Consider the following 14,743-nt stretch of genomic DNA (forward strand, 5'->3'; position numbering starts at 1 on the left):
CTCATTGTGGTTTTACTTTGTATTTCTCTGATGATTAATGACTTTTAACATTTTTTCATATGTCTCTTGGCCATTTGTATGTCATCTTTGGAGAAATGTCTATTCAGGTCTTCTGCCCATAGTTTAGTTGGATTTGTTTGTGTTCTTTTTGTTGAGTTGTATGAGTACTTTATATGTTTTATATATTAACCCCTTATCAGATGTATTATTGGCAAATATGTTCTCCCATTCAGTGGGTTCCCTTTCAATTTGTCAGTGGTTTCTTTTGCTGTGCAGAAGCTTTTTATTTTGATGTAGTTCCATTTATTTTTCTTCTTAGTTTCCTTTACCCTAGGAGATGTGTCCATAAACAGATGGCTATGTGAGATGTCTGAAACTTTATTGCCCATGTTCTCCTCTAAGATTTTTATGGTTTCATGCCTTATATTTAAGTTTTTGTTATCCATTTTGAGTCTTTTCTAGTATATGGTGTAAGTTGGTGGTCTAGTTTCATTTTTTACATGTATCTGTCCAATTTTTCCAACACCATTTATTGAAGAGACTATCTTGACTCCATTGTATGCTCTTGCCTCCTTTGTCAAATGTTAATTTACATATGGTATGGGTCAATTACTGGGGTCTCTGTTCTGATCCATTCGTCTATATGGCTGTTCTGGTTATAATGGTTCTGTAGTATATTTTGATATCCTGTATTGTGATCCCTCCTACTTTGTTCTTCTTTCCCAAGATTGCTGTCACTATTTGGGGTTTTTCTATGGTTTTATATACATTTTTGGAGTATTTGTTCTAGTTCTGTGAAGTATGCCATTGGTATCTTAATAGGGATTGCATTGAACCTATAGATTGCTTTGGGTAGTATAAATATTTTAATGATGTTAATTCTTCCAATCCATGAACAGGATATATGCTTCCATTTGTTTGTATCTTCCTCTATTTTTTCAATGTTGTATAGTTTTCCAAGTACAGGTCTTTTACCTCCTTGGCTAAGTTTATTCCTAGGTATCTTTTTTTGTTGTTGCCTGGTAAATGGGATTGCTTTATAAGTTTCTCTTTCTGAGAGTTCATTATAGGTATATAAACATGCCATCTAATTCTGGATGTTCATTTTGTATGCTGCTACCCTGCCAAATTCATTTATTAAGTCTAATAGTTTCCTGGTAGAGTCCTTAGGGTTTTCTTTTCTTTCTTCTTCTTTTTTTAATCCTTAGCCGAGGGTACTTTTCCATTAATTTTTAAAGAGAGAGGAAGAGAGAGGGAAGGACAAAGAGAAATACTGATGTGAAAGAAACATCGATTAGTTGCCTCCTGCACCAGCCATGACCAGGGCCCAGGCTGGGGAGGAGCCTGTATGCAAGGTATGTGACCTTGATTGGAATCGAACCCAGGACCCATTGGTCCTCAGGCCAATACTCTATCCACTGAGCCAAACCAGCTAGAGCTTTAGGTTTTCTATGTACAATATCATGTCATCTGCAAATAATGAGAGTTTTACTTGTTCCTTTCCAATTTGAATGCCTTTTATCACTTCTTGTGTGATTGCTGTGGCTAGGACTTCCAATATTATGTTGAATAAGCGTGGTGAAAGCTGGCATCCTGTCTTGTTCCTGTTCTTAAGGTAACGCTTTTAGTTTTTGCCCATAATACTCTCACAATTTAGTATTATGTTGGCTGTAGGTTTGTCATATATCCCTCTATTCCCACTTTACTGTGAGCTTTTATCAAAAAAAGGTGCTGGATTTTGTCCAATGTTTTCTCTGCATTTATTGATATGGTCATGTAGTTTCAATTTGTTTTCAAAGATTTCAAATCTTTCAATTTCTTTATGTGATGTATCACATTTATTGATTTTTGAATATTGTACCAGCCTTGAATCCCCTCAATAAATCCCACTGGACATGGTGTATGATCTTTTAATATATTGTTGGATCCAATTTGCTAATATTTTGTTGAAGATTGTAACATCTGTGTTCATCAGGTCTATTGGCCTGTAATTTTCTGTTTGTAGTGTCTTTATCTGGTTTTGGATTTAGGATAATGCTCGCTTCATAAAAGGAGCTTGAAGTGAGTGTTCCTTCCTCTTGAATTTTTAAGAATAATTTGAGGAGGATAGGTGTTAGTTCTTCTTTGAACGTTTGGTAAAATTCTCCTATAAATCCATCCAGTCCAGGACTTTTATTTGCTAGAAGTTTTTTAGTTTCTGTTTCAATTTTATTAGTTCTTATTGGCCTACTCAGGTTTCCTGATTCTTCCTGATTGAGTTTTGGAAGATTGTATGTTTCTAGGAATTTGTCCATTTCACCCAGGTTGTCCAATATGTTAGCATATAGTTGTTCATAGTATTTGCTTACAATCCTTTGTATTTCTCTAGTGTCCATTATTACATTACCTCTTTTACTTCTGATTTTATTTATTTGGTTTATTTCTCTTTGTTTCTTGATGGTCTAGCTAATGGTTCATCAATCATGTTTATAAAGAACCAGCTCTTAGATTTATTGATCTTTTGTACTTTTTTCTTTTTTATTTTTTCGCTATGTCATTTATTTCTTCTGTGATCTTTATTATTTCCTTCCTCCTACTTCATGTGGGCTCTTCTTGCTGTTCTCTTTCTAATTTATTTAGTTGTAGGGTTAGATAGTTTATTAGTTCTTTTCATTGTTTCTTGAGGTAGGCCTGTAGTGCTATGAACTTTCCTCTCAAAACTGCGTCCACCGTGTCCCATTGGTTTTGGGTGGTTGTGTGTTTATTTTAATTTGTTTCCAGGATGTTTTTAATTTCTTACTTGATCTCATTGGTAACCTATTCATTGTTTAATAACATGCTATTAGCCTCCATGTATTTGAGTGTTTTTGAGGTTTTTTTAATTGTAGTTGATCTATAACTTCATGCCATTGTGATCTGAGAAGATGCTTGGTATTATATCAATCTTCTTAAATTTGTATAGGATTGTTTTGTGTCCTAACATGTGGTCTATCTTTGAGAATGTTCCATGTGCACTTGAGAAGAATATATATTCTGTTGCTTTGGGGCGAAATATTCTGTAAATATCAAATCCATCTGATCCAGTATGTCATTTAAGGCCTCTGTTTCCTTGTTAATTTTTTGTCTGGAAGATCTATCCAGTGATGTCAGTGGAGTGTTGAAGTCCCCTATTATGACTGTATTGCTGTCAATCTCTCTCTTAAAGTCCATCAAGAGTATTTTATGTACTTGGGTGCTCCTATATTGGGTGCATATATATTTAAAAGGGTTATATTTTCTTGTTGAATCATTACTGTTAGTATTATGAAGTTGCCTTCTTTGTCTCTTGTTATGGCCTTTATTTTGAAGTCTATTTTGCCTGAAATGAGTATTGCTACTCCAACGTTTTTTCCCTTTCCATCTCCATGGAATATATTTTCTATCCCTTCACTCTCAGTCTGTCTGTATCTTTTGTTCTGAGATGGGTCTCTTGAAGATAGTATATGTACAGGTCATATTTTCTTATCCATTCAGTCACCCTATGTCCTTTGACTGGAGCGTTTAATCCATTTACATTTAAGGTTACTATTGATGTGTATTTATTTATTAACATTTTAATTTTCTTTATCCCCTCTGTCTCCTTTTCTTCTCTTTCTTAAAACAGTCCCTTTAACATTTTCTGCATTGCTGGTTTAGCGGTAATGTACTCCTTTAACCTTTTTTGTCTGGAAAGCTTTACATTTCACCTTTAATTTTAAAGGATAGCCTCACTGGATACAGTAGTCTTAGATTTAGGCCCTTGCTTTTTATAATTTTCTTCATGCCACTCCCTTCTGGCCTGAAGTGTTCCTATTGAGAAGTCAGTTGACATTCTAATGGGAACTCCTTTGTATGTAAATTTTTCTCTCTCTTTTGCTGCCTTTAAGATTCTTTCTTTGCCTTTAACATTTGCCATTTTAATTATGATGTTTCTAGGTGTGGGTCTCTTTGGTTCATCTTTATTGGGACTCTCTGTGTCTCCTGAACTTGTGTTACATTTTTCTTCACCAGATTGGGGAAGTTTTCTTTATTTTTTCCTTTAACATGCTCTCTGTTTGTTGCTGACCCTCTTCCCCTTCTGGTATTACTATAATGCAGATGTTGTTATGTTTCACATTGTACCAGAGCTCTCTTAAGCTCTCTTCTTGCCTTTAATTCTCTTTTTCTATTTGCTGCTCTAATTGGGTATTTATTTCTACCTTTTCTTCCAAATTGCTGATTTTGTCCTCTGCTTTATCCAATCTACATTTATTCCATTCCAGTGTGTTCTTCATGTCAAATAAATCATTCTTCATTACTATCTGGTTCTTGTTCGTGGCCTCTGTTTCCCTTTTCATGCTGTTGTTGTTTGTATTAAGTTCCTTGAGCATCTTCATAACCAATGTTTTGAACTCTATGTCTGATAGGTTGCCTCCATTTCATTTAGTTCTTTTCCTGGAGATTCATTCTTTTCTCTCATTTGGGGGTTGTGTCTTTGTCTCCCCATTTTATCTGTCTCTTTATATTTGCTTCTATGTATTAGATATAACTGTTATGCTTCCCAATCTTTATGGGATGGTCTTATGTAGAAGGTGTCTTGAGGGGTCCAGTAGTATAGTGTCTTTGTTCTCCTTAGCCCAGCCAGCCCTTTCATGCCTCCACTCTTCCTACCAGTCTCTATGTGGTCTCCGCTTTTCTTCCTTGGTTATCAGGGTTCTTTCCAGCTAGTCCTTAGTTGATTTTTCAGGGTGGTTCTTCTGTATTGTAGTTTTAATTGCAATTTGGTCCTAAGAGCATGTCTGTGAGCTTCCACTTGCTCCGCTGCCATTTTTAATCTTCCAATATTTAACCAGAGTCATAATCCAAAGAACTAATTCTTACAAATGTTTTATTCCTGCCAATCTAAATCTAAAAATGAAACAAATTTATTACCACCTTTGCCCAACTGGTTGCAGCAGGCAGATCTAAAAGTCTGATGTAGTGAGAATTTTTACCATCTGCCAGAATTTTTACCATCTGCCAGATTTAGTCAGAGGTTCAGAATCTATAAGTGCAGCTTTCAGATCAAGCAAGGTGTCTCCAGCTAATGGTGCAGTATTTTTGGGTGCAAGAAATTATAGTAGAGAAAAAAGTTCTACTTGACCCTCTTAGGATCCTTAGCTGGGTCTGAAAATTAAACAGACAAGGGCAGATTAACAAAAGAAATGCATACAGGTTTTGCTGAATTTTTACATGTATCTGAGATCCTTCACAAGAGAATAAAGACCTGAAGAGGTGGGCCAGGACAGAAATCTTCTTTTACACAAAGAAACAATAACATTTTTGAACATTGGCAAAATAGAGGGGTTTGAATTAGGGATAGTAATGGTTAAGAAGTAACTAGAAGATAAAGTTTAGTTTAACAAGTCTGTTTATACAAACTTCTTGGTCCCAAATTCCCTGTCTCTGGTGATAATTTCTTCCTTCTTCCTGGTACAGGGAAGGTACCTGTCATGGGAGTTTCATGACTTGTTTCAGAGAAGAAAGGCAGATGGGGGCAGAGTGACTTACTTCAACTTGCAATTTTCTGCACATGGAGTCCTGCTTCTTCAATTTTCTTAAGCTCCTTCAGCTTAAGATATTCAATATGCCAAGGTGCTATATTTTAGTGTAGCATATCCTGAACTTCATAAACTTCTTGGCTTATATTCATTCCTCCAGAGAGTCTCATCTTCTGCCAAAATTCTGTGGGCTGTTATTCCTGGAAAACAATTACCAGCCAAATAGGAGCATTTGAAATAATAGGTATCAATAATTTTGATTTTACTTTACACTTTTCAAATAATTTTTTTTTAATTTTATGGATTTAAGAGAGGGAGGAGGAGAGACAGAGGTGAGAGAGAGAAAGAGAGAGAGAGAGAGAGAGAGAGAGAAGTTGCCTCTCACACACACTCCAATCAGGGATTTAGCCCACAACCTAGGTACATGTCCTGACCAGGAATCAAACCCAAGACTTTCTGGTGCATGGGATGACACTCCAACCAACTGGATCACACCATCCAGGGCCAAGAGATTCTTATTCTCACTTTATTTTGATGCTTACCTCAATTGTGCAATGGTATATGGTATTAATTACATTGTAGTGTGTGTATATACATACATATATATTATGCTATGGTTGCCAAATGAAGAAATTCTTCACTGATCTTCCCAGTGAACTGCTTAAGAGTACATTTGATAAACAAGGAGCTCAATCTTTTCAAAACATCCTTCTTCCTTTTTCAAAGATGGCATTGGTGAATAGGCAAATTTTCTTTACAAAGTATAACTAACAACAATCTACTGTAAAACAAAAAGTAGCTCTGTTTATGTCATTTCATCATGGAATAAAATTCTATAAAAATCAATATGAGAAATATAACTTGAAAGAGCTTTTAATCATATGAGAGAATATTGATGAAATAATATCAGAGAGGAGAAAAGCAAAATTATTCTTTTGTTTTTGAAATATATTTTCTAGTTTTCCATAATAAACATGTATTAATGTTATAATTAGTAAAATGATTTTAAACAAAGAAATATAGATAACCTTGATCCTAAAATCACAGTTTTGTTGTTCTCTCTTTTTCTGGTCTCAGCTTTTGAATTTATCTTCAAGTTGCTACTGCATGTTTCTATTTAGCTATCCTACTCTTATTTTTTTTAAAAAAGCACTTCTAAAACTAAATTAATTTTTCTCCAAACCAAACTATTTTTCTTGACATTTCTATTTCTGTCTCCTTTTCATATAACTTTAAAACTCTAGAATTTTTCTTCAGTCATCTTCAGCTACTCATTTCCTTCTGAATGTCTTTTTTCTCTAGTGCATGTGTTTGTCACTTGACTTGAAGTTGTCTCCATATAGAATCCTTGTTCCTGGGTTTTCTCACTTCCAGTTGGCATGACATCACTGCTAGAGAAATTTCCAAAATCATATTTTGTTTTATACTACATTCTTGCTCAAAACTAATTACATAGCTTGTCAGAAAAGGAAATTATGCCATGTCTAGGGCAACATAAATTCAAGATGAGCTTGAAACATCTGTGCCAGAAAGCACAAAAATGTTCAAAGAATGATAAGGACATGTCAAGGGGCACAGGAATTGACTTTTAATGGATGTTCCCACTAGCCATATTTGGATCATCTCAACATCTAAAAGAATAATAAGTTATTAATTTGTATGAATCAGAATATATACAAAAAGAGAGATGCAGTGGAAAAAGAAATGGAAGTTCTTCTGTGCAAAAAAAAAAAGATAATATAAATGCAAAAGAAATGATAGAAAAGCAGCACATTGCAACCAATTATTGTGATAATTGGCAACCAATGGATATAAGGATCATTAGTGGATGCTAAATCCATCCGTTCATTCAAATGTCTTTAGGGAACAGGATATGACACAATATCAAAGTACTATCTCACAAATTATTTACTAATTGCAAAGTGAAAAATGTACATTTATAGATCTGAAGGAAACCACCTTATCCAAGAGCTCAAATTTATCATTACCAATAGCAGTGAGAGACCCACAATGTACCCACACCAATCATGTGTTCTTGCCAACAGGTTCAACCCAAGTCCAATGTGAAGGAAACAATCTGAAAAGCCCAGAATGTAGAACATTCTACAAGAAAACTGTCTGGGATTCTACAAAAATAACTTACTATACATAAAGACAAAAAGGCAGTAAAGTTAATGTAGATTAAAGAAAACTAAAGAGATGTGATTTTGTACAAAAAACTTTATTGGCTCCTGTGTGAAATGGTAAAAAACAGTTACAGAATAAAAGAATATCTTTATTCTTGGAAGATATGAGCTGATGTATGCAGGAGTAAGAAATTACAACGTCTTTCAAAATTTTCAGCAAGAAAAAATTGTAAATAAATATATGTATGTACATATACATACAGAGAGAGAGGGAGACTGTGCAGGCAAAAGTGGTAAATATTCACAAAAGATGAGTCTAGGTAAGGGGTATCTAGGGGTCATTGTACTATACTTTCAAATTTTGTAGATTTGAAAATCTTATAATAACAGGCTAATATGCAAATGGACCCTAACAGTGGAATGACCAGGAACAACTGGTCGCTATGACATGCACTGACCACCAGGGGGCAGAAGCTCAATGCAGGAGCTGCCCCCTGGTGGTCAGTGTGCTCCCACAGGGGGAGCTCCACTCAACCACAAGCTGGGCTAACAGAGTGAGCACAGCAGCGGTGGCAGGAGCCTCTCCCGCCTCCTCGGCAGCACTAAGGATGTCTCACTGCAAGCTTAGGCCCCTTTCCCCAGGGAGTGGCCTAAGCCACCAGGTGGACATACCCCAAGGGATCTGGACTGCAAAAGGGTGCAGGCCGGGCTGAGGGACCCTCCTCTCCCCCGAGTGCATGAATTTTTATGCACCGGGACTCTAGTCCTACATAATAAAAGAGTAATATGCAAATTGACCATCACTCCAACACACAAGATGGCCACCCCCATGAGGTCAAAGATGGCTGCCACAAGATGGCAGCCACAAGATGGCCAGCAGAGGAGGGCAGTTAGGGGTGACCGGGTTGGCAGAGGAGGGCAGTTGGGGTGAGCAGGCCTGCAGGGGAGGGCAGTTAGAGGGAACCAGGCCTACAGGGGAGGGAAGTTGGGGGGTAACAGGCCTGCAGGGAAGGGCAGTTGTGGGCTATCAGGCCAGCAGAGGAGGGCAGTTAGGGGTGACCAGACCTGCAGGGGAGGGCAGTTGTGGGTGATCAGGCCAGCAGGGGAGGGCAGTTGTGGGCAATCAGGCCAGCAGGGGAGGGCAGTTGTGGGCAATCAGGCCTGCAGGGGAGGGCAGTTGGGGAGGACCAGGCCTACAGGGGAGGGCAGTTGGGGGGAACCAGGCCTGCAGGGGAGGGCAGTTGGGGAGGACCAGATCAGCAGAGGAGGACAGTTAGGGGCAACCAGGCTGGCAGGGGAGAGCAGTTAGGGGTGACCAGGCTGGCAGGGGAGGGCAGTTAGGGGCAATCGGGCCGGCAAGGGAGCAGTTAGGTGTTGATCAGATGGCAGGGGAGTTGTTAGGGGGTGATCAGGCTGGCAGACAGAAGCGGTTAGAGGCAATCAGGCGAGCAGTTGGGAGACAGCAGTCCTGGATTGTGAGAGGGATGTCTGACTGCCTTTTTAGGCCTGATCCCACTGGGACATCCCTCAAGGGGTCCCAGATTGGAGATGGTGCAGGCTGAGCTGAGGAACAACCCCCCCCCCATGCACGAATTTCATGCACCAGGCCTCTAGTTTTGAAATGAAAGGTTATGGAGGGAAAGCCCTTTGCCTGGAAGGAGAAAGTCCAGAGTCCTTGATCCATCACTCAAGGCCATGTTCCACTCAGATCTATCAAGCTGCAGTCAGTCTGTAAGAGACACAAGGGTTAGAGTGTGTCCTATCAACCCTGTCTCCCCAGCATTAGCACCATTGTCTTCATAATTCTCTCTTCTACTCCTCTGCAGGACCCCCTCTTAAGTCAAACTAATCTCCTCACTCTCACAACTCCACCTGTGCTGCTGTCTGTGAACATTGCTCATTTTCTCCATCCAAATGAAAACACTCTCCTCCCTATCAACCCAGCCTGACTTAAATATAAACATGACCATCTAGGTTAACACCTGATATTTCCCCTCATATTTCTATTTGTGAAGATATTAAAATATCATCTACATAATAGAAAAGCAGGGTTCATAACTTATGATTCTTAGATACCCGCCACTTAGAAAATAACATCTTCAATAAATAAGTATAGATTGATTGATTACATACCTTCACTGCATTATATATGAGGTAATCATTATTTTGATGTCAAAATTCCAGAAAAAAAGAAAGAAATTTAATAAATTACTTAGTCATTTCTATGGAATGCCAAACAAAAATTCATTTAAAAACTTATTTTTAGAATCAGGTGAGTTTGAATTTAATGTTCCCATTTTTGTCAAGACATTTTTTATTTCAGAGAATTGAGTAGGCTTGGATGAGTAGAGGAAAGTACCTATCTGATCACTTATCCACACTATCCCCTTGTCTCACTCTATGGCACTAACTTCCTTCTGTGTTTAATTTAGACACTGCTATCAATTATATTCTCTGGCCTTGGAATTTCTTTCTCTGGATACTGCCTGGCTATATCGGCTTTGGGCCTTGTCCAAGGCCCATACTGCCGCACCCTCAATGGCTGGGAATACACCTTTGAAGGCACTGCAGGACGGTAAGGAATAATTCCTCAAGCCAAGGAGGTCAGAAATACCTGACTTAATGCTCATGCTCATTTTCCATGATCACTTTGGTGTTCCATGGAGTGATTTTAGTGCAGAATTTTCTTATTCATTTACTAATATCCAGACTAATATGTTCCTGCTCTGATGTTTGTTCAGATGTTTTTTTTTCTCCAGTCTTTTAATGCCACATGCACTCACTGTTTTGAGGCTATCATGGATATATCCAAATGAAATAAATGTTTCTCCCATACTTCAGAATAGGACTTCATGGTTACTGTGGTCTGGCAACTGCTGGAGCAGTTGAGTGGTTCTGGGAAGTCAGTCTTGTTTTGTGGCCAGATTGAGCATGTGGTATGTTACAGATATAAAAGGACTCAGCTGAGAGAGAATTACAGTGCACATGGATGGGTGCCACCCAGAGCTATGCCAGCAGGGGCAGAGTGAGTAACAAAGTGCAGACTGAGATGCAGAGACACGCCTAGGTGCAGGGGCTTGTAGATGGAGCCAGGAGCTTCTCTATCATGTACTGAAGGAGACTAGAAGTCTGCTGAAGAGGGTGATATGGTAGTTCAGGTGTTGAAGGACTGATGCTGGATCACAGAATGCCTCCCATTGGCACTGTGCTGAGCTTACTGGCCTACCAGCATCTGCAGAAGCATCTCAAAAGGTAGCAGGACCCAGACAGAGACTCAGAAGAGGGTAACTGAATCTTGTCCTGTCTCATCCTGTGCTCAGAATTCTAGCGGAATAAAATGAGGGAGTGTCCATACTACTCCCTGAGGAAGTCACATTTTCTTCTTAACCCCCCAATGACTGCCTTTATTGTTCAAGACCCACATCTATTTGAGGTCTCACATGCTCACCTAGAGCTCCTTGGCAGAACTGCTTCTGTGTTGCCTTTATTCTGAAGGTTCCACAAGGTGCTCTAGCCAAAGCTCTTTCTAATGTCAGGAGAATCTGAAACACAACCCTAGGCCTTTCTGAGAATTCAGAGACAATCCTGTGGGATTGAAGGACTTCAGGAAAGGGACCTTATGTATCAAGTCCTGCTGGCTGCAAAAAATCCCTTTTTTATGCCATTAGCCCCTGAACTTTTCCCCACCCCAAAACCAAAGAAGCCTCCCCTTTTGATTGCAAGAATCTCAGGCTTCCCACATGCCTCTCCATTACTCCTTTCAAGTTGCCCTTGATATTTTCATTCACCTGGTCCAAATTCTCTATTCCTTGCAAACCCTGTTGGTGCTTATAGGTTACAAAGAATTTTTACATAATTCTCAACAAACAGTTACAGTAACCTTAGGGTTAGATATTTTAAGCTCACTTTCCAGATAAGACTCTAGAGGTCAGAGATGTAATATCCCTTACCCAAGATCCTACAGGTCTGGATGTTGTGACTTTATATTCAATGGTCTTTACCTCTTGACCCAAGGGTCATGGGCAATATCAAGAAATTCTCAGTGCCTCTCAGTGTACTGGAGCATACAGAATAGGAAATAGAGTTAACAGAGGGGAATAAGAATGAAATGGAGTGAGGAGAGAGAAAAATAAAGAGAAAATAAAGGTCATGGTGGTGAGGACACCATTCCTTTCTGCCACAGACATTAATACCCATAGCCACTTTGGCTGGTACCCAGATTGCCCAGATTGCTGTTTTAAGAAAAATCATCTTACTATCGACAAGATATTTATAGAAAATTCCAGTAAATAGGTTTGATTGTTTTTGTTTGGGTGATTCTTTTTAAAGACCAGTTTTCCATTTTGATTTAGTTCAGTGGTCAGCAAACTCTTTAGTCAACAGAGCCAAATATCAACAGTACAACAATTGAAATTTCTTTTGAGAGCCAAATTTTTTAACTTAAACTTCTTCTAACGCCACTTCTTCAAAATAGACTTGCCCAGGCCGTGGTATTTTTTGGAAGAGCCACACTCAAGGGGCCAAAGAGCCACATGTGGCTCACGAGCCGCAGTTTGCCAACCACAGATTTAGTTGAACAGAGAGTGTGTCCTCCTTATAAGAAGAGGTTATGGTCATGGTAGACCTGAAAGTGGGCAAAAGTCATCAGATTGATTCAGTGTGGCTTTAAAATTATCTTGGAAGTTAATTCTCACAATTCTATGCTAAACTAGACTGATCAAACCTTTTCAGCTTTTGCATTCCCACCTCACAGTCTAAATCTTCTTAAGAGCTGCAGGACAGCAACATTCTGAAGAAGAGGTCCTCACACTGTGGATCCCAGACCAGAAACATCACCATCACCTGGGAATTTAGGAATGTAGTCTTGAGCCCCACCCAGAACTGCTGAATCAAAAATTCTGTGGTGAGGCCCACAATCTGCATTTTCACAAGCCCTCCACGATCCTGATACATGCTCAAGTTTGAGAACCACTGTTCTAGAAGGTGTTGGGACAGTGTCTAGAAATATCTAGCAGAATTTCTCTTTTTCATTTTGCCACCTGTGTGATTTTATATCCAGTGCAAGCTCAGCTCTGTGCCCAACAGCTCAGGCTAACTTCTGGACTCCCAGAGACAAGAAGTCTCTACCTCTCTTGGTATTGGCATATGCTGCTTTTCATTGCTATTGAACTCTTCAGTATGTGTCTTGCTTCCTAATTGAATTAGAATTGTCTCTGAGGCAGGTACCATGTTTACAATAAGTACAGTCTGGTGCTATATATGCTATATGTTCAATATATGTACTGAATGATTTTTTAAAATATATTAATTCATATTTAATAATATATATTTTAATCATATATATTAGTGTCCCAAACATATAAATAACTGTAGCCTTCTTCCTTGGACCAAGTATGTAGGCTTTGGCCTTGTTGGGTCTTGTTGACCATTTCCTTCCTCTCTCTCAGTTTTCTTACAGATTCCAGCATATGGACTCAGTGCCTTGAACCTGCACATGTAGTGGAGTGGAACATCATTTTGTTTTCCATTCTCATAGCACTCAGTGGGCTTCAGGTGATCATCTGCCTCATTAGAATAGTCATTCAGTTATCCAAGATACTATGTGGAACCTATTCAGTCATCATCCAGGTAACAGACCCCCACTGGCACCTGTACCTCACCCATTTTACCCTCACTACCCAGGATTCAATGAGTTTTTTAAAAACTCCTTTAGAATTCCATTATTTCCATTCCTACTGCCCTCATCTTTCTTTATTCAACACCTAATACATCTAATTTTTCCAATATTTTCAATGTGTCTGTTGGTTTGTCTATATGGATTAAATCAATGTAATAGTAAAATCTGTATTCCATGGTGCATAATGAAAATAACCCAGTGTTTTCAATGAGCAACATTTTAGTGTTCCATGTAGTTATAACCCAAAGATCAAATAAATATATGCATTCATGTGCATTGAGAATTTTTTTGTTCATTCCTTTGAATGCTGGTACATTCAGTTAAAAATCCTTTTTTATACTGAGTCATTAGTGAGTGGTTTTTAAGATGTGAAATATGTCTTTATCTATGAATTATTTCTGCATCATCTGCTAAAATATTAATGTTAATTTAGTTATAATTGAAACTACTAAACCTATCAAGCAAGTCTGGAGTGAAGAGAAATTGTGACTAAGATCTTGTGTCTTGTTTAACAACATATCTATATATATATAAAAGACCAGTGACCAAATGGCAGAACAACTGGTTGACCAGTCTCTATGATGCGCACTGACCACCAAAGGGTAAATGCTCAACACAGGAGCTGCCCCCTGATGGTCAGTGTGTTACCACAGTGGGAGTGCCACTCTACTGACTGGGATGAGCAGTGCTCCCACAGCAGGCCGATCTCCACAGGCCATGACCCCCACCAGTGCACAAATCAGTGCACGGGGCCTCTAGTATTAGATAATTCCTTTCCTAGCAGTTTCAAATAGATATTCTTCTAGTCCACTATGTTTTGAATATAAACTGTAAATTTCAGTTGCTACCTGGATTATGAATCATTAATCAAGTCAAATTTACTACTTTACTTACTTTGGTTTTCCTTTTTTTTGTAGCCTGGAATCATTTGAATAAGGACAAGAATGCTTTCCATTATCAAGTTATGGTCATCTATCTAAGTCTTTTATTTAGATTTGACAATATTCAAATGATATTTCCTCCATTTGGTGTTTTTTGTAGTCATTTGTGAAATTTACAATCCTCACTGAAAGTGCAAATTATGCCACACTTTTATTTAGATTTTTTTCCAAGCAATGTGTGTCAAGATCTTTAGAAATGTTTATACATTTTGATCAAACAAATCTATTTTTAATAATCTATACTTTGGAAATAAATAAGAATAAAAGATGAAATTTTCAATGTTATTTAATATTCTGAAAAATTAGAATACCAAAACACTCAAAGTTTAGGGGAAATATTAAATAAAGAGTGTTACATTAGTTGTAACAATTCATAGTCATTACAAATGATGTTTTAAAGACTATGAATAGTGCTATGTGAAAAAGCAGATTACAATCTTACATTTACATAAGCATAACTATCTAAAATAAATAAAACTGATT

General features: G+C 38.1%; 1 protein-coding gene across 1 annotated transcript in view; it reads left to right on the forward strand.

Annotated features, from left to right (window-relative positions):
* The window catches only part of TM4SF18 (transmembrane 4 L six family member 18), a 41,711-nt gene extending 27,441 nt beyond the window's left edge, over positions 1–14,270 (forward strand). Inside the window, exons 5-7 of the mRNA XM_008159002.3 lie at positions 10,075–10,217; positions 13,090–13,270; positions 14,237–14,270. Coding sequence (XP_008157224.1) covers positions 10,075–10,217; positions 13,090–13,270; positions 14,237–14,251 — 339 coding nt within the window. The 3' untranslated portion in view covers positions 14,252–14,270. The remainder of the gene's footprint in view (positions 1–10,074; positions 10,218–13,089; positions 13,271–14,236) is intronic.
* The last annotated feature ends 473 nt before the right edge of the window (positions 14,271–14,743 follow it).

Source organism: Eptesicus fuscus, chromosome 3 (genome assembly GCF_027574615.1).
Source record: "Eptesicus fuscus isolate TK198812 chromosome 3, DD_ASM_mEF_20220401, whole genome shotgun sequence".
Taxonomy (NCBI): domain Eukaryota; kingdom Metazoa; phylum Chordata; class Mammalia; order Chiroptera; family Vespertilionidae; genus Eptesicus; species Eptesicus fuscus.